The 20,207-nt window shown below is 41.8% G+C and overlaps 2 protein-coding genes across 4 annotated transcripts in view; one reads left to right on the top strand and one right to left on the bottom strand.

Annotated features, from left to right (window-relative positions):
- The window catches only part of LOC148374511 (low-density lipoprotein receptor-related protein 8-like), an 84,143-nt gene extending 76,947 nt beyond the window's left edge, over window positions 1–7,196 (top strand). Inside the window, exons 17-18 of the mRNA XM_088337175.1 lie at window positions 1,382–1,450; window positions 2,523–7,196. Of these exons, the coding sequence (XP_088193301.1) occupies window positions 1,382–1,450; window positions 2,523–2,860 (407 nt within the window). The 3' untranslated portion in view covers window positions 2,861–7,196. The remainder of the gene's footprint in view (window positions 1–1,381; window positions 1,451–2,522) is intronic.
- LOC148374510 (KN motif and ankyrin repeat domain-containing protein 4-like) overlaps window positions 1–20,207 on the bottom strand; it is a 31,018-nt gene that overhangs the window by 443 nt on the left and 10,368 nt on the right. For 2 of the 3 annotated variants that reach the window (XM_088337186.1, XM_088337198.1), the window contains exon 10: window positions 17,785–19,099. The exons of the other annotated variant lie outside the window; for it this stretch is intronic. In XM_088337186.1, coding sequence (XP_088193312.1) covers window positions 19,007–19,099 — 93 coding nt within the window. In that variant the 3' untranslated portion in view covers window positions 17,785–19,006. Of the gene's footprint in view, window positions 1–17,784; window positions 19,100–20,207 lie in introns of those variants that run through there. 3 annotated transcript variants of the gene reach the window in all.

The raw sequence follows: 20,207 nt of genomic DNA, 5'->3' as shown, positions 1-20,207 counted from the left end.
ATGCTTGCGAAATTCGAAAATAGTGTATCTGCCATGCAAGCGCTGCTTAATGGTACAGAAAATTGTTTTGAACTGTTTTTTTTTTTTTAAATTTTGTCATTGGATTGTAAACCTTTATATTTACATATTTGAATAATTGTTCTTTGGGTACACATTCTATTACTGTTTTGCGTACGTATTTACTTTAGTATGCTACAACGGGTCAGGTGTATCGACATTTCGTTCTGTGTACATTGTTACAAAGAATGACAATACAAAGGAAATTATTATTATTATTATTAAATATTTTTACGCTTTTTAGGGGGTTGACTTAAACGCAATGTCGGCTTATAACCGAGTATATGTGGTCCTATTTAAATAACTCTTTATTGAGCAATTGTGATGATGAATAAACAAAAATGATTTCAAATTTATAAATAATTGGTTTCCTGTCAGGACCAGAACGGAAACAGGACCTACTTGCGTAACGTTTACCACAAGTTTTATTGAAAAAATGAGGAAGGGCTGCGCCCACGATCCGATGTTTGCTGGACGCGGGAAGCGGTTCGCTCTCGTACTCTGCTTGTGATCCGAACACGGAAGTGGATCTTCCGTAGCGAGCAATGGCGGTGTCAAGGACGGAAAAACAGGTCGATAGCTGGGACAGGAGAGCAAAAACGTGGTCAAGTTCAGAATTAGGTCGTAAGCCAGGACGGGAGTGTAGACGTGGTCAGGATCAAAACGGGTCGTAGCCGGGAGCAAAAAACGGGACAGGGTTTGAAAAAAGCCTTGAAAAACAAAGGTTCGCAGACGGACTGACAAAACGGGGACAGACAGGAGTGGGTTTAAATAGGGACAGGGAACCAATCAGAGTCCGAGGCACCTGGCGCTAAAGGAGCAGGCACAGGTGATTCCCATCGGTAATCATGACAGTTTCCTAAGTACTTAAAAGCAAATTGCTTGCTTTATATCAAATCTTTCTAGGTGCAAATGAGAAATTGCCATATTAGTTTAACCATTATAGTTGCATTTCAGCATGTGAAATTGTTTGTTTTCATTAAAAAAATCCATTCTTTGGTGGTTTTAAATAACTGTTTTTTTTTATATCCAGTTGTGACCTATGAAGTTTTGTTTCAACATCAGCAAAATTTGGGGGGATTCAACCCAAAGATAATGTGCCTTCTTACAAGAAGACAGAGGAAATCAGCAAATATTATAGTCGAGAAGAAATTCAGACAATTTGGAGATTTACTAATGAAAAAAAAAACGATTGGAAAAATAAATTGATATAAAAAAAATATTATAATCACACAGTTGACCATTAATCGGTTAATTGTGGCACCCCTACTCATTTGCAACTGCAATTTTATTTTATCTTTGTAATGTTTCTATCCTCCTGTAGCTGGCAGTGAGCATTTCCTCCTTGGGGAGAACCTGACAGTGGCGGTTTTAGGAGTGGTCATCCCCATCGGTAAGTCAATTTGAATGTGCTTCTTGGTTGTTCGTCCTCTGCTTTCTTCATATACCCCTAGAAAAGTTAGGCCCTAAGGTCGTCATGGCCCACGGCTCTCAAGATGCATGTGTGTGTCTCTGACATCACAAGCATTATGTACTCCATGCCCTGAATTTTTGGCTGTCTATTTAGCAAAAGAGATTAGCCTGTCCAGGTTTGTCACATTTCTTAGGCTTGGGTGAAACAAAGCGCACGGAATATATATATATGTATATCATTTTAAATCAAACTTGTAAGAGTATTTGTTCTTTGAGTACTGATCCTTGTTGAGTAATGATCCCTATAGTCCGTGGGATATATAAAATCTTATCTGACACAAGACACAAGGAGACAAAACAGTAAACTAATTCCTCAGTGCCTGATTGTATTGATTGCATTTTACATGGGCACTCCAGACTTTAAAAAGGCCATATCTATACTTGTTGATCTCTAATAAAAATGAAGGATGTTTGATACCACTTTTTTTTGACTGATACCGATATAAGTCAGCGACACTTCGGTACCCAGAAAATGCTGATACCATTAGTATGTTTAACACCCAATATTCCCTCCCAAAACAAAAACCTGGAGAAATAAATGTAGCAAATATTGTTAAAATGAATGGTTATTATGCATAGTATTATTATGCCAACGGCGTTCCTCCGACCTATTCTACTCAAGTCTTGTTATTTACATATTATTTCTTTTTAATCTATTCTATATAATTACCTTGTATTATACCCTACAATATCTTTTTTGCTCTATGCTTTTTCTTTTAAATCTATTATATTATCATGAGAGTTTGCATGTCAAATCATTTCTTGTATATATCATGTTTATGGTTTATACTGGCTGAATAAATAAATACAACATTATTGATTATTATTGAAAACGTGGACTTATCGTTCCTGCCATATTAGCCGTTCCATCACGTTAGTCCACCATTCTTCAAGCAAATGTGCCCATCACCATGTGTCATTTTATGGCACGTTATACCTTTATTAACGCCCCCCCCCCTTTCTCTTGGCGGCTGCGTGTCAAACGCATGCAGTTCCTATCGTTGCCACAGTCGTCTTCGGTCTGATCTGTGCCGGCGTCTACCTGGCGTGGCGCAACTGGAGGCGCAGCTCCACCAAGAGCATGAACTTCGACAACCCCGTCTACCGAAAGACCACTGGCGAGGGCGAGGAAGACGAAATCCACATCGGTCGGACCGATGCTGTGGCGCATCACCACGCGCATCACCACCACCCGTACCCGCAGGCAGTGGGCGTGGTGAGCCCGGTGGGCGGCGCCTGCCCGCAGTTCATCACGTTGCCGCTAGGAGGCGGCGTACCTGACCCAGGAACGCATTGGTACGCTGAGCAGCCCATGCTGGCCACCGTGTGAACTTGGAGGTGCCGGTTTCGCGGTAAACAGGGAGGTCGGAGAGGACTGAAGGAATACATATCATCCAACGCATGCTAGAGGTAAGATCGGGCGTATAAAAATCCAGACCAACCCGGGCCCGAGGGCCGAGCCCGAAGCAAACCCGGATTTTCATCTTTTATTTGTGAGGACGTGTGCCGCTAAGTGTGCGGAGAGAATGGGACGGAATCCATTGCGGGTCCTCCACAAAGAAAAAAACAAAACAAAGTACAATAAAGGGTGGATATATTTTTTTTCTAAAAGGCAACGGGAGGGAAGCCCAGCACAGCCTGAACCCGAACGTAATGATTGACATTTCAGGTCCGACCTGATCCGAACTCCCGGCCAGGCTCGTGTTGGATTCGGGTTTAAGATCTTACCTCTAAAGTATGCCGACAATTCTGCAGGATTGGACACCTGCCCATCACCGAATCTATTTTTCTTGGAGGAATACATGTTTGCATTGCCGGAGTATGTGTCGTGTGTCAACTATTTTGTAAACAAAACGGTGAGTGTTTTGTCTTTGATGTTTATTCAGGATTTGCCTAAAGTGGGTTGGGAGGAAAAAAGGGCGGGTCCTTTGTGTGTGCTATAGTTCAAAAAGTGCACCACATTATCTGTTAAAAAAAAGAAGTTACCTCCTGAGTCTTTGAATATTAGCTCACATTTTTTGGTGAACCACTTCAAAAATTACCGTATTTTCCAGACTAAACAGACGACATATGGAAAGGCATTAGGTCTTATCACACTATCGATCTATTTTTAGTCACAGTAGCAGATACAGTGGAACCTCGGTTCTCGACCATAATCCGTTCCAGAACCCTGTTCGAAAACCGATTTGGTTGATCACCGAAAATCGTTTTTCCCGTTAAAAGTAATGTAAAATCGTTTTAATCCGTTCCAACACCCTCAATGTGTACCATGAATGTAAACATGAAGCTAACCCAGGCCAATCGTACGTTCGCGTTAGCGTAATCTTCCGTACGAAAGATTACGCTCACATGAACGTGTAAAAATAAAAAAATCTGGTCGTTTATACGTCATTTAGCACCCGGGTCTCCACAAAAAGTGGTGAGCGGTTAAAGGATAAAGAAAAGAATTATGAATAGGATTTCTTACCTTTGTGGTGGTCTGCAGAAGCCATGCTCTATTCCCTCGAAAGAAGGGAAACTCGCACACCTTCATTTTGCTATTATTTCTTTCTTAAATGCAATAGTTGTACGCACTACTCTTCTTTTTTCACCTGTAGCAATTTTGCTGCTTGCACCGACCTTCTTCGGAGGCATAATTAGGGGCTAAAACACTCCGTTCACCGATATTAAAAGCGAAAGCGAAAAGAAGTGCGCACGCACGTCATAACAGTTCTTCGTGGGGGGTGGGGGCGGTTTAATGTCTGACAATTTGGTACCATTACTAAAATGGTGATGATGACTTAAAACCTAATGCCTTTTCATGTGTCATGCGTATCCCTAGGGATATGATCTCGTAAATAGGGTCAGATGCGCTCCCTGCCACGATTTGGGTTGGATTCTGGTTGCATCCAATGTTATGCAATTGTGATCAGTGATATATTGCGGCTCCTTCATCAATGCACAAATGCGGATCTTTTTTTTTTTTTTTTAACCAACCTGTAGTTTAATTTCGCTGCGCCTTATAGTATTGTGCGCCCTATATACAAAAGAAAATATCACAAATGGCTAATTTTGGAGGTGCGCTTTATAATTCGAGGCTCATTATAGTGTAGAAAATATATTAATAAAAAAATGACTCAAGGTTGGCTGCTTGGAAAGCATGGGACCACCAAATTACCTTTTTAAAATATATTTTTAAATTGGAATATTGGTCCTCCACACGAAATGAATACTTTGTCAAAAAAAAGTTAGCCACTCAGAATGCACGGAAAAGCTCCATCTTTGTGGCTTTGCGTTGACGGGACAATCTGTACAGATTCACGAAAGAGTCAAATAATTTACGTTAGAATTTTTTTGTCTTGCTTTATTTTTTTTTGAAGAGTGAAATATTCCGAGCAGGTTTTTGCTGCTTTCTCACCCATCCCGACCCGGCAAGAACATGACGTTTGTTTTTGCGCAGTGCCATAAAGCCGTGAAACAAACGCATTTGCTTTGATTTGACCTTCAGCTTCCCGCAAACGAAAAAAGCTCGGCTGTGCACGACCGAAATATCGTCACGATGGGTTAAATTTTTTCACTGTGACTTGAAAGTGGTCAAGAGTTTCACAGGAGCAATATAACACAAATTGTATTCAGGATAGAACATTTCTGTGGATTTTTTTTCCTCACATTTAAAAACTACACAATGGGGATGGGTTACTTAAAGTTGGACTGGGCCTCCATTTTTGAACCATGTTCATTCAATTGTATCTAATTATTGCCAAATGCGTTTAGTATGACATATTGTAAGCATATTGAAATAGCTTCTAATTTAATAGCAAATACAAAATACAGGGTTTATACAGGTATTTGATTTCCTTTTAAATCCTTGAATTTGAATGCTCAAGTTTGAAAAGTTCTTGAATTTTGGGTGAAGTGCTTGGAAATGCTTGAAATTGTTGCCATGTTTTTCACTTAGTCCGCTTAAAAATGTCGGGCGACACTGCGCTCTGATGGCTTTGCCATTGCATTTATTTGCCCTCGTGATTAACAGCCGCAGGCATTAGTTTGTATGGAGTTGTTCTATGAAGCGTCATCGCCCCCTACAGGGCACAATCAAATGTGTGCAAGGATTACATGTTAATTATGGACATTTATTATATGGCCATGCAAAAAATGAAGAAAGCATTTCTCAGTGGTAAATTGTAATGGGAAGTTCTTCCAGCAACTAAGACTGTAAGCTACATATAACTGTGATTTTCACCCAACACCTACATGGGGAGAGAAGTGTCTCAAAATATTTCCACATGCATTGTTCAGATCCACAAATATATTTGCAAGATCTTAAAATTGTCAGAACCCTGAATGGAATCTCGGACTCAAATGCGTACGTTTGAAAGGAATCTTTATTGGCTAGTTGACAGAGCTGGCTTAGGAAGCCGGCGGACGTCGGTCCCTAGCAGCGTTGGACGGAACGGCAGTTCCATGACAGGAAAGCAGAATCAATCTTAGCGGACAGGTCGATGGCCAGGGCAGGAGAGAAGGTCGTAACGCGGGGCAGAAACGGGTCGGAACCGAAGGCAGGAATCAAAACAGAGAGTAGTCTTTAGTACTTGATAATCTGGCAAAACACACAGGAACACAGAGGTACGTTCGGACAAACTGGTCTGGACGCTGACCACTTAAGAACAGAACGTCAGCCAATCAGGGAGCGCGCTCCAGCGCGCCACACGACTGCCGCAGGTGTCTTCACTTTGGCAATCATGACAGAACCCCCCCCTTCAAGGGACGGCTCCAGAAGTCCCCAGAAAAAAAAATTAATCCGACAGGCAAAACAAGAAAGAGTCACAGGAAAACACAGGTAATCCACAGGTAAATCCAAAAATACGTCACCGATAAACTCAAGGAGCGTCACAGGAAGTCCTCAGAAAACATCAGAGTGGACGGGGATCCCATCGTCAGCTTTCGACGGGGCGGCAGGGGGTGGGTCCGTAGGTGGAAGGGTTGCGGTACCAGACCCTCGGGGACGACCACAGCACGGAACAGGTTGGTCCAGATTCAGGCGGTAGGTAGAATGGCAGGCGGGCTTCCTGGCAGGCCGGTCTCGAGAAACTCCGACGGATCACCCAGGATAGCTAGCACACAGAGGTCGAGACCGGTGGAAAGACCGGCGGACGGACAGACGTCGAGACGGACGGGCAGACGGACTTCGGACAGACTGATGTCGGTACCGGCGGGCGGACCGACGTCGAGGCGCCCTGACGGACGACTCGTCAGGCAGACATGCGGATGGAGGATCGGGCAGGCAGACAGACTGACGTCGAGACTGGCGAACCGGAAAGCTGATGGGAACCTCAGCCAGATCACGCGTTGCGGGAGGAGACCTGGAAAGGATAGGACGAGAGGTTGTGTGAAAACAGGTTCGTCGGCATTCAACCCCCCACTCCAGGACCGCCCCTGTCCGCCAGTCCAAGTGAAGGTTGTGCTTAACCAGCCAACCAGGACGAGCGGTTGGCCGGGGGAGGGTAGCAGGTAGAAACTAATCCACTCGCGGTGGTTCCCAGAAAGTCTCATCTCCACTGGCTCTGAAACTTGTGTTGCCGTGCCCAACAGATGCCCATCCAGAGCTTGGGCCGGAACTGGGGTTGGAAGGGGAATGCCTCTTATCCACATACTCTGGGCGAAGGCCGCGTCCAGGATGTTAAGTCAAGTCATTTTTATTTGTATAGCCCTTAATCACAAATAGTCTTTAAGGGCTTCACAAGTTATTACATAAAAGAAGTTTAGGTTATTCGTATGCTATAGAGTAGAAGTGAGTTTTAAGCTTAGATTTAAACATTTCCACTGAGGTTGCAGATCGGATCCCAGGGGGAAGAGCATTCCACAACACCGGTGCCCGGATGGAGAACGCTCTCGAACCAGCGGAACACTTCTTGGCTCTTGGGATCACCAGGAGACCGGCGCTCTCGGAACTAAGGCTTCGGGCCGGGACATAGGGGGAAATCAGATGTTGACCTCCGCGCCCGAGTCCACAGGGACTGGGTTGACCCGGAACTATGGAGGTGCACCTGGAGCCTTGGCCTTCCGGTCGGGGAAATCGGGGTGTGGACGGAACCCAACCAGACGACCCCAATCGTTCGGTGAGATCCCCCTTTAACGGGCAGGACGATGCCCGGTGCCCTGGCCCCCCGCAGTACAGACAGAGGCCGGTAGAGAGTTGGCGCTGACGCTCCTCGACGGACAGCGTCGTACAATCCACCTCCATAGCCTCTGGAGGGTCTAGAGGAATCGCGGGTGGTTGCTGGACTTTCGAGGTGTCGCTGACCCTCTCGGATGAGCAGGGAGCAGGGTAGCTTTGGTGGACTCTCTCACGGCGTCTCGCCTGAACCCGACGGTCGATCCGGGCGGTTAAATCAATCGCTTCGTCAAGCGTTGCCAGGGAAGTGTGGGACACTAATTCGTCCTTGATGTAGCACGCTAAACTGTGGAGGTAGGCGTTGACCAGTGCCTTTTCATTCCAGTGGCTTTGGGCCGCCAGAGTCCTGAAGTCGATTGCGTAGTCCGCAAAGGAACATCTCCTCTGGCGAATGTTCATGATCGAACGGGCGGCGTCGGCCGTCGAGGAACTAGAGTCAAAAATCTTGGTCATTTCTTGGGCCAGGAGACTAAATGAGGTGCATGCCGCCGCCCCTCGTTCATATGCGGCCGTTCCCCAAAGGCGGGCTCTTCCAAACATATGATTTATAACGAAGGCCACTTTTGCCTCTTCGGTTCTGAAATTGCGAGGCTGGAGATTAACTATCAGCCGACAATTTACAAGGAAGGGGCGGATTTGAGCGGGATCTCCACAGAACTTCTCCGGCACGCCCACTCGCGGCTCCGCCGTTTTGATGGCGGGCAAAAATTCACGAGTGGAGGGGTGGGGGCTTGCGGCGGCACAGCTTGCGGAGAATCTCCAGGAAGCGGAGCCGATGCGTGCAGCTGAAGGGCGAACGTTTCTGGGAGGGCGTCCAACCTTGCTTGCTGGTGCTGAAGCACTTCGTGTTGTTGCCGGAGAAGTCGAAGAATGGCGGACACGTCACTCGACATCCTTCGGAGCTCCACCTCAGTTCGATGCGAACGTGACAAGGCTCCTTTCTCTGATCGGTGCTAGTGAGAAACGTACGCCGAGTCCTGTTTCTGGTCCGAACGTTCGGTCAGAACCCAGAATGGAATTTCGGACTCAAATGCATACGTTTGAAAGGAATCTTTATTGGCTAGTTGACAGAGCTGGCTTAGGAAGCCGGCGGACGTCGGTCGCTAGCAGCGTTGGACTGAACGGCAGTTCCGTGACAGGTAAGCAGAATCAATCTTAGCGGACAGGTCGATGGCCAGGGCAGGAGAGAAGGTCGTAACGCGGGGCAGAAACAGGTCAGAACCGAAGGCAGGAATCAAAACAGAGAGTAGTCTTTAATACCTGATAATCTGGCGAAACACACAGGAACACAGAGGTACGTTCGGACAAACTGGTCTGGACGCTGACCGCTTAAGAACAGAACGCCAGCCAATCAGGAAGCGCGCTCCAGCGTGCCACACGACTGCCGCAGGTGTCTTCACTTCGGTAATCATGACAAAAATGAAATGTCATACATCGCATATATATTTGTAGATCTGCAAAATACATGATTCACACTGTATTTCCTATTTTAATGTAACTGGAGATTGAAAAGTAGGCTTTAAAAGTCCTTAAAGAGTGCTTGAATTTGGCCATTATAAAAGGTGTTCTCATTTGTACAAGGAACTTGACTTTGAGGAGGACATTCGTTTTCCTCCTAACAATGTTTTGCTTTCCCAGATTTAGAATTTTAGTAATGTTCTTGTTAGTACACACTTCTTACTGAATTAAGAATGATAGAAAATATAAACGCTAATACAGTAAAAATATCTAGGTTAAGTCTATTTTGGAATGCTGCGAAAAGTATAAAAACTTAAAGGGACATTTTGTATTACTTAGCGCCTCATAGTGGTGAAAAAAAAATCATTAAAAAATATTGATTACAAAAATATAAAAACTATCATATGAACATGTCTTTTTTTAATATTCTTAGGTCATTATATTTGTTTCTATTGTACATAACATAAGTTTGACACGATGAGCGTCTGCTGCTAAGGGTACCCCCAAAAAAACCTTGGTGAAAGCCTGCAAAAAAATAAGAATACACATGCGCTTTGATCATTCTTTGCCTCCATAAATTTTCAGTTGCACTTTACAATGCAGCAACATCTAGCGGTCTAATGCACTCCTATCCACATTAAATAAAATTATGGGAAAAAAATATTTTCAAATGTGTATAAAAAGAAAAAAAGAAAATATTTTAAAGAAATCAAAATCGGAGAAAATAGTATTAATACAATTGATGATATCTATAGTATATAAACTATTTCAAATTAATATTAATATTCTTAACAAACATATATACAGCATGTAACTAATACACATCAACAATAAACACGTTCAAAATAAAAGGAGTGAGTGGAAGAATAAACACTTAACTCTGTCAGAACCAGAACAGGATGAGGGTCCAGATGCTTAACATTACTCACAAGTTTATTGAGATATAGAGGAAAAACCAGCGCCAGCGATCCGGTGCTCGCTGTACAAGGGAAGCAATCCGCTCTCGGGATCGAAACGTGTTCGGAATGCGGAAGGGTATCTACCGAAGCGGGAGATCGTAGCGTGGTCAAATGGGAAAAACGGGTTTTTAGCCGGGACGGGAGATCAGAACGTGGTCGGTGTCAAAAAACTGGTCGTAGCCAGAGACAAACGGGGAAATCGGGAACAGACGAGTGGGATACGGGTGACAAAACAGGACCGAGTCAAAATGCTTGCCTCGTGTAAACAGAGGTTCGCTGATGGACTGACCAAGGGCGAGTGAGAGAACTGAGCTTTAATAGGAGGGGGAACCAATCAGGTAACCAGCAGCAGTTGGCACCAAACGAGCGGGCACAGGTGAATGTAATGAGTAATCATGACAAACTCATCATTAAAACATAATTTCTGATGCAAAACTACTAATATTTTTCTGCTAATTTCTTCACCTACAACTTTTTTCTTGAATGTGTGTGTACTGTATATACTAGTTCATGTATTTCTGCTTATCCTTTGAATCAATATTAATGTTTTAAAAATGTTTTGTGAACCACTAGGAGACACTTTTAAAAATACAAACTGTCCCTTTAAGTGTTTTTGGTGGCTGCCAGAAAAGTTGCCTATCCCCGTAATTAAAAATGCAAGGCATGTTTCACAATCCGATCACTGTTGTGTGCCATTATGTTTCTTGTATAATCGTTATTATCACAATTTTAACAGGGAGAGCCCAGCATGAGACAGACCACTAACACATTTTTTTTAATCGTCCACATTCAGGGTGTCTCCAAAAAATATATACATATTCTAGCGGCTGATAGCTCAAACCAGGTGATGGATGCTACTTAAGTTATGAAAACGCATTACAAGTGAAATAACTAACTATATCTTAAAGGTGAGGTCTGTCATTTCAGGTGTCCTTAAAAAGTTGAAAGTCTATCAAGTATGTGTTCACAATGCCCAACTTAGTTAAAAAAGCCTTTAGAATTTGTTATCATCTTGATTTGATCTTACTTTTAGCCAAGGAGGTAGGAGGAATGGGGCTATGGGGTGCGGTGGTGTGGAGAGTAGCTCCATGCATGTCCCCACAGTTTTTTCTTTCCTTCTATTTGTTAGCGTAAAATTGGGAAAGTAAGGAAAGGCCTGTTCTAAGTACAGTTCTGACGCCAGCGCAAACCCTGAAATGACAGGACCCACTTGCGTTACGTTTGTCTGTCACGGACCAGAACAAGCACTCGGATCCAATAGCGTCAGTTTTATAGTTTATTTGGACAAGGGTCGGTGGAGCAGGCTTGAGACGTCGGGTCTTGGTGGCAGAAAGCCGCTTAGGACGGAATGGCAGCTCCGTGGTGAAACGCGTAACGAGCAACGTAGCAGGTAAGTCGGTGGCCGGGGCGGGAGAGTAGATCGTAAACTTGTAACAGAAAAGGGTTAGGCAACGAGAAACAGGCTTGGAATAGACAAAGGGATCGTGGGTACCTTGAATGTTGGAGGCTCACTCATGGAAACGAGGAGTACACTCGAACGTCCATCTCTGGACGCTGACAGCTTAAGTAGAAAGCTTCCACCAATCAGGAAGCACGCCAGCTGATTACCTCAGGTGGCTCCAGTTAGGTAATCACGACATTCTCTGTTTTATTGGAAGAAAGGAAGGGTTGCACCCACGATCCAGTGATCGCTGGGTGCGGGAAGCAGATCGCTTTGAACGTGGAAATGGGACTTTCGTCGCGAGCAATGGCGGTGTCAGGAATGGAAAAACGGGTCAGTAGCCGGGGCAGAAAAGCAAAAAACGTGGTCGGGGTCTGAAAGCCAGTAGAGGAGAGTAGACGTGGTCAGGATCAAAAACGGGTGAAAGCCGGGGCACAGACTGGGGCAAAAACAGGTGGGAGTCAAAGTCGAAAAAGGCTTGCCTAATGTAAACTGAGGTTCGCAGACGGACTGACAACAGGTGACAGAAAGGAGTGGGTTTAATTAGGGACAAGGAGCCAATCATAGTCCTAGGCAGTTGGCGTCAAAAGGAACAGGCACAGGTGCATCGGTAATCATGACATAAAAGGCTATAAAAAGAAGAATTTATTCAAGATTGTCTCAGAATTGCAATACTTTCACTTGCAATTTAGGGAACTTGACAGAGGTTGCAATGATAACACAAGCCAAGAAAGTTTCTGCAACAAACTTTAAAAGTATGGACTTATTTAAAATTGAACTTCTCCATTGATGTTTCACAATGCGATGGACGGATGATTTTCAAATGCCTAGCTTATAACTTTTTTGCCACAAAGACTTTCTGAGACTGGGTTTAAACATTTCCAGTAATGTTTGTTCTGTAGGGGCTTGTCGACGTCAACAAATGTTTGGGGTTACCCAAAACTGTCTTGTGTTTTCCTTCAAAAGGTCATACTCTTATTAATCCAAGAAGTTGTCCAATGCCTGTGTTCATTTTCCCATATCAATCTCTTCCTTTGTTGGCTAGTCTAAAATATGGCTTTTTCTTTGCCACTCTGCCTTGAAGGCCAGCATCTCAGACTCGCCACTTCACTTCAGATGTTAACGGTGATGTTTTGCGCGTACTATTTAACTAAGCTGCTAGTTTAAGAGCCGTAAGGTGTCTACTTCTACAATTAGTGACTTAATGTACTTGTCCTCTTGCTTGGTTGTGCCTCCCACGTCTCATTCTACTCTGGTTAGAGCCTGTTTTTGCTGTTTTCAAAAGGAAGTAGTACACCGGTGTGGGAGATCTTCAGTTTCTTGGCAATTTCTCACATGAATGAATGTCTATCTCACACAAACTTTTTTTTGTTCTGGCCATTTTTAAGTTTGATCACACCCACAAATGCAATGCTCCAGATACTTGGCCAGCTCAAAGGAAGGTCAGCGTTATAACTTCTGTAACCAGCTATTCTAGCATCATTGCATAAGGGTTTTCTAATCATCCGTTAGCTTTCTAGTGCAATAAGAAAACACAATGTACTATTAGAACACTGAAGGGGTGGTTGCTGGAAATTGGCTTCTATGCACTTATTGTCACGACCAGAACGGAATCGGGAGCCAAATGCGCAGCGTTAACCACAAGTTTATTGATAGAAAGAGGAAGGGCAGCGCCCGCGATGCGGTGCTCGGGAAGCAAGCCGCTCACACAATCTGATCGTGATCCGAATACGGAAATGGATCTTCCGAAGCGGGAGATGGCGGTGTCAAGGACGGAAAAAACAGGTCGATAGCTGGGACAGGAGAGCAAAAACTTGGTCGGGATCAAAAACGGGTCATAAGCCGGGACGGGAGAGCATACGTGGTCGGGGTCAGAAAACAGGTTAAAGCCGGACACAAACTGGGTGATCAGGAACGGACAGGTGGAAAAACAGGTGCAAGAAGTGGGACTGACGGGAGTCAGAGTCAATGTGCTTGCCTTGTAGAAACAGAGGTTCGCTGATGGACTGACCACAGGCGAGTGAAAGGACTGGGCTTAAAAAGGGACAGCGAACCAATCAGATAGCCCAAAGCGGCAGGCGCCAAATGAGCGGGCACAGGTGATACTGCTTGTGACACTTGTGTCGATATTGCATTTTTAAAAAGGACATTTGCAGCTAATCATTTGCCACCTTAACAATGTGTGTGGATTATTTCTGAAAAAAAATGTAACTTCTTAAAAAATTAAGACATTTCTAATTCCCAAAGTTCTTTTCAGGACGTCATGAACAGTGTCATTAGCTTCAAACCTTTCTCTCATTCAAGTGATGGTGACTCTTTGTTGAACTCCCTCCTAAATTGTAATACTTCCAGGAGAATTTTAGAATACATTTACTTTCTTTAAAGTCAAGTGTGGCATTCATCACTTGACTGAATTCCATATATGAATACTTGAGTTTTCAGCTGCTAAAACGTGTTAACATTTTTGGAGACACCCTGTATTGCCACTGCTCACAAACCTGTAAACATTTTGCTTATGTACGTTTTCACCGTGACGCATGTGAGTGCTGATGTTTATCCCACGGCCATATTTGAACCTCGTGACGCCCTAGGTTGCACAGCCCTCTTTGAATGCCTTCCCTGTCGCATGGAAGTTTGTAAAAAAAGCGTGTGATTGTTTGTGTGTGTGTGTGTGTGTGTGTGTGTGTGTGTGACAGTGAGGAAGAGGCTGATTGCTTTGTAAATAGGTTTTCATGAGGTTTTTTGATAATGTATGTAATCCAGAACATGTACATAAGATTTTAGATAAAGTGTTGCCAGCTCTTATAATTTATTTGTACAAAGAGAGCACTGCATTCCGGCTTGTAAGTAATACAATTTATGCACCAAAGTTTTCAGGGTTATTACTGTATTTTTCTTTTTAACGAGCCAGCCTTATTTCTGTGTCAGACCATATAAAATGCTGTGGGATTTTCTGATGTTTCTTTCTCACGGTTTATATCTCACCATGCACTTGTTGTTTATATTGTGTCATATTATTGTTTGTACTTTTTGGGGCCCTTTAATTATTTTGTTAGTGTTTTTCTCAAAACGAAGGAAACGGTAAAGAAAACTTTATTAAAAAACTATCTGGTTCTACTTGTGGTCGGTTTTTTTATTCACTTTGAAATATCTATATTTGATTTTTTTTCTTGCAATACACTGGTAAATGGCATCAATTATCTTTTTAACAGCAGTGGCAATAAATCACCGGGCAGTATATTTAGTACTTAATACCGTTTGTTTGGAAGTTTATTCTATTTTAAAAAAAAAAAAGAAAAACAGAATTTTATTTGTGATTAATATTTATTTTTATATTTTTAATATTGTTAACATATTGTTTTTTAAAACATGTTTTGATTTCAGCTTTATTCCTATTAAAGGGACTGTGTGTAATATTTAGAGACTCCTAGTTGTAAAAATGACTTAATTCATTAAAACAAAATTACCTTCATTTAAAAATAAGAAAAATACATGAACTCTTATATAAATGTGCATTTTTGTAAACACTTGAGAGGTAAAGAAATTTGTATTTATTTTTCACCCAGAAGGAGCTGACGTATTGCTGGCCATCTTGGTGCTATGGCTAACATCAAAAACACAAAAACCTCACGTAAAGGCTGGGGAAAAAAATAGAAAAAAATGCTCACTTTGAGTCCTAAAAATGTGTATTCTTCTTTCTGCTGTATAGCACTCGTTTTCGGTTGCTTGGCTCAATAAAGGGACATCTAGTGGTCTGACGCTTTGATGAAATGGCATACAAATGTAATTTGAAATGCATATTCATCCAAATAAAACCAAAATCCCAAAAAACAAAACAAAAGGAAAAGCCCCAAACAAATCTTAAAAGGCACATTGAAATATTTGAGCATTAGGCATTGCTGTATTGTGCAGTGCAATAGTCAGCCTTTTTAAACCAAGGAGCTATTTTTTTGTTACTATTAGTGCAAAGAAAACCCAGTTTGATGTGCATTACTACAATAACAATTTATCATGCTATTACAAATTTGTTACTATATTATTACCAGGTTAATTATTGGAAGTAGGATAAATAGAATCTGTCAACCACTAAAAAAATGTTTTTTTGTGTAGAAAATCCCAATGACAAGCCAGGCACTGGTGAGCTGCTTTCGGAGCAGGTCCGCAGGTACCTCAGCTCCCATTAGGAGACCCCTGCTTTAAACTGTCTTACAAGCACAGAATTTCCTGATAAGATATTTTCGTGACAAAAGATTAAAAGTGAACAAAGCGCCAAACTTAGTGGTGACTGAATAAATGAACAAATAATACTCATCGTCTCTTTAAATGAAGAGGACACAAATGTATTCTAAAAAAAGACATTGAGCAAGAGAAAAAATCAGAAAGCGGATGTTGAAGACTTTAAAATTTGAAAAGAACGTATATCATCATTACAATGAATGCAACTCATGACTGGGGTTTGACAGTGCCAGATCCTTACCAAACCCAACCACTACTGAAAGTCAAGTCATATTTGTATAGCCCTTAATCTCAAAGAGTCCCAAAGGGCTGCACAGGCCACCGTTTTTTGCAAACCACAGACTATTATTACACCATCACCTGATGTAAAACCTACATGAGGGCAAGGAAAAACTCAAAAACCTCAACATGAGGAAAATGAAGAATCCTTGAAGGTACGCACATGAGCTAATCCCGTTTCCAAGTGTGAAATGTTTCTACAGATTATTTCCTAATGGTTATAAATCATAAACAAATTTCTCGAGCTTTCAAGTCACTCTTGCGTGCCATCACGAGTGGGTCTTGCAGGCACATCCCACGTGTGTGCTCCTCCACCGGAGCGTTCTCGATTTGTCGTGACTTCAAGACGATCGTATCAAATCTCTCGGGTATGTCATTTGTAGACTAAAACAGACCAGTTTCAGGGCACACTTGTTAACATACATGCCAAGCTTTTGACATTAAACAGCCGAACCGTGCCCCACTATTCATCAACAACAAGGATGTGATGGTGGTCAGCAGCACATAATTCCTAGGTGTGCACATCACAGGCAAACTCACCTGGTCTGTAAACACTGCATCACTGCATTGTGGGGAGGAACATTGCACGTGCTGTGCTTAATTGAAAAAGAGGGTTTTCTAAAAATCCTTTAACATACCTGTCAACCTGTCAATTTTGCCATACAAAGTTTATTATGCATTTTAAGACTTGTACGACGTACGAGAAAATCTATACGGAAAAACGCAAATTTGTCAATTATGGGTACCATCCGGTATACACCGACTATCACCAAACGGCAAATCAATCAAGTCAAACGCGTTCGCCGCAGAAGCCTCTATCTCGGTACCGTTTTTATTCGTTGCAAACGAAGGGAGCGGTTTGACGTAATGAAAGGAAGTCTGTCTCTTTAGAGAACTGGCTTTTTGGGCTCAACTCATAAAGAGAGCTGTCTCTCAAACGGTTCACTTGCTTTGATGCATTATATTACGAATTATTATGTTGTGTAAAGAAGTGAATAAAAGAAGTATAAAAGGAGAAAATTAAAAAAGACAGGTTTGTGGTTATCCCTTTAATCAGTATATTACCAACAATAATTGAATGCAGAAAATGAATTAATAATTTGAATAAGAAAATCTATTATTGTACTTAATTATATTTGCATGTATTTTTTCCTTCTACAGTGAACGTCCAAGCTACTTCATTTTTGAACTTTTTTTATAATAAACCTCATTCATGTCGAGCAACTCAGGATCTCACAACAAAATGTTAATCAACAATATATATGATATAACGAAACACAAGTACAATGTAACATGTTAAACTACATAAATAAACACGTTTGAAAAAAAATATGGTGTAAGATTATTTTTTATTTTGTAAGGGAAAATACGAGAGATTGGAAGGGATTGGAGCCCTGGAGGTTGACAGGTATGAAATAAGTATATGGATGCCTTTTTTTCTGTATTTCATATGCTCGTCCAAAATTAAACTAATACTAGGTCTGTCTTATCCTTTTTTACAAAGAGGATTGTTTTAAATGTTGGAATAAAATTGTTTATTTCAAATCGGATCTGTCAGATTGCAGTGAAACATGCGACCTTCCGTGCAGCAGGAAGAATAAAAACGAGTTGATCTAAAAATCCGACAGTTTATTTGCCTCATTGATGTAAATGTTTGAGTATGTCATTTTTGTGTAACTAACTTGAACCCCACAGTATGTCCATATCATTCATGCCTGGACTCGATATTCATTCTCTTTTCAGAGCTTTATTGAAGGAAAAGATTCAGCATTTAAAACAATAATGTATATTTCGTTAAAGAGAAAAACACATTTTATTGTGTGGGTAAACAATAAAAACGTATACAACATTAGTATGAACAGCAGCAATGAGGCATTGACAATAATCCATAAATAATCATTGCAGAACACTAACACACTGATCGTGCGGAGTCTATTCAGGTGAAATTGTCGACTTGCAAACAGTGTTGGGCTAATACAGTACAATGGAACCTGCTACAGGAACGCAAGTACTTTTCCAGGTAAAAGGTTATGGTAACGCGTTACTTATTTAAAAAAAAAATTGTAAGCCAATTGTCATTGCATGCTAGGGGGTTACTGCATTACTCATTAAATGCAGATAAAGAATTTTGATGATCTGCTGTATAATTCTGCTTCATATTGGCACTTACAACCTTTAATCCGCTAAAGACAACAAGTGGGCATGTTATATCTGCCTACAAATAACATGTGAACACGGTTATGGAGGCACTGCGCTACCATCTCAAGCATAGAATATGAGGACGACAGATATTCTCCCTACCTTATATATTCAATTTGGTTAAGCCAAATTTACAACTTTAAAATAAAATACTAAAATCAGGGGGTCAGCTTATGTGCGCATATTTGCTTGTCTGTCACCAGTACCAAAAGATGGGGAGCTTGGGTTATACAAGAACAACGAACCTTTCAGATCAATCAGGAAAATGTAAACACAGAATTTACGATAAAGGTTTGCTGAATATTGGTCTCTTCATTTAAAGAGATTTCGATATTTTTTTTTTCAATAAATCATGCCTGCAGAACAAAGGAAAACATCTTGTACTGAACCCAGGCGAAGTGTTAGTATGCAAGCTCTCAAAATTGAAATACATTTATAAAGAAAGAAATATGAAGGGTTCACTGCTTCCACAAGTTTGTGTACACATTTCTTTTACTTCTTTCATAAGAGTATTTGGTGATTTTTAAGCATTCTTGGCTGATTGGCTTCTATGCGGGTATATTACGGTAATATAAAACTAAACTGTTACTTTCAGAATGACACGCTATTTTTTTGGTAGCAATAATCTGGGGGGTAACTGAGTTACATGTAAACGAAGTAACTTTAATAACTATTTTTAAGTAAGTCGCCCAAAACTGCTTGCAAGTCATAAAATAGGGTGATCTTGAAATCAAATCTGGGGGTACATCACTATAGAGCCCGAGCCTTTGCGTGGGCTTGCAAGAGGGCCGCCGTGTCGCTGTGGGAGGCCATCGTGGCAATGGAGAGTGCAGTGCGACCACTCTGAAGGGGGAAAAAAAATCAAAGAAAATTTCATTCAAACTGCTAGACCTGTATGGTTTTAGATTAGGCCTGTGGGGTCCAAAATCCGGCGATTTGTGTCCTATACTCAATTTGTTGGCAGCCCAAGGCACACTTCGAGTATCCCTATGCATGGCTGCATCCTTTTTTTTTGTTATTGTACATTTTAAAGTGGGTCTGTGTCGGGGGGTTGAAAGTGTACTTCTAAAACAAAGTAATTCTCTCTACCATTTAACTAATATATTTGGAAAAATACTTAAAGTAATATTTTAACACTACATGACGCTGTATTGAGTAGTTCAACCGAAAACGAGTGCTACAAAGAACAAGGCAATATACAATCTGGGGGTACTCAAGTGACCAACCCGCACCATGTTTCTTCCCAGCCTTTTTCGGGGGTACCCTTAGCAGCAAGATGGCTGACAATCATGACAGCTCCATGACAGCTCCATTTACCGTATTTTCAGCACTATAAGGCGCACCGGGTTATAGGGCGCACCCCGAAAAAGTTTTTGTTCCTATATTTGACATACATAAGACGCACCGGATTATAAGGCGCTACAATGGGAACGTGGACAAAACAGTCAGATAGTTCAGTCCAACTTATTACCCCCTTAAAGCTTGCAAAGACGCAAATACGTGTCGTAGACACGTGCGGATGCGGTGTCTGTACGATGTCACTCAAATGCATCGTTCCAAATATCATTCGGAAGGTTAAAGTCTTGGGATTCAAGAAATGCCAACCATTCCTTAATTTCTATTTTATTTTTCGCTCGCAACTTTACTGTGCATATGACAATAAACACTTGGAATTGAGTTTAATTTAAAAATAGACACTCCATTCCATCCATTATCTGCACCGCTTATCACAGAAACATCGAGTTCAGTCTGAAACAAGATACAGGGAAAATATATAGCCGGAGTAGCTCACCGAAGTCGTTGTGTTCAATAATAATGTGCAACCATGGTCCTCTTATATCCGTGAGTGTAGTAAATCCAGGAGAGTAAAATATTTACAAACACAGTACAGAATAGTAAAATACTGTTTTCTCTATGCCGTCAACCCAACTTGCAATTCACATTCATCTTT

This window comes from Urocampus carinirostris, chromosome 1 (genome assembly GCF_059441175.1).
Source record: "Urocampus carinirostris isolate Australia breed hairy pipefish chromosome 1, RoL_Ucar_1.0, whole genome shotgun sequence".
NCBI lineage: Eukaryota > Metazoa > Chordata > Actinopteri > Syngnathiformes > Syngnathidae > Urocampus > Urocampus carinirostris.
The sequence above is the reverse complement of the archived record's forward strand: the minus strand, read 5'-3'. Positions and strand labels throughout refer to the sequence as shown.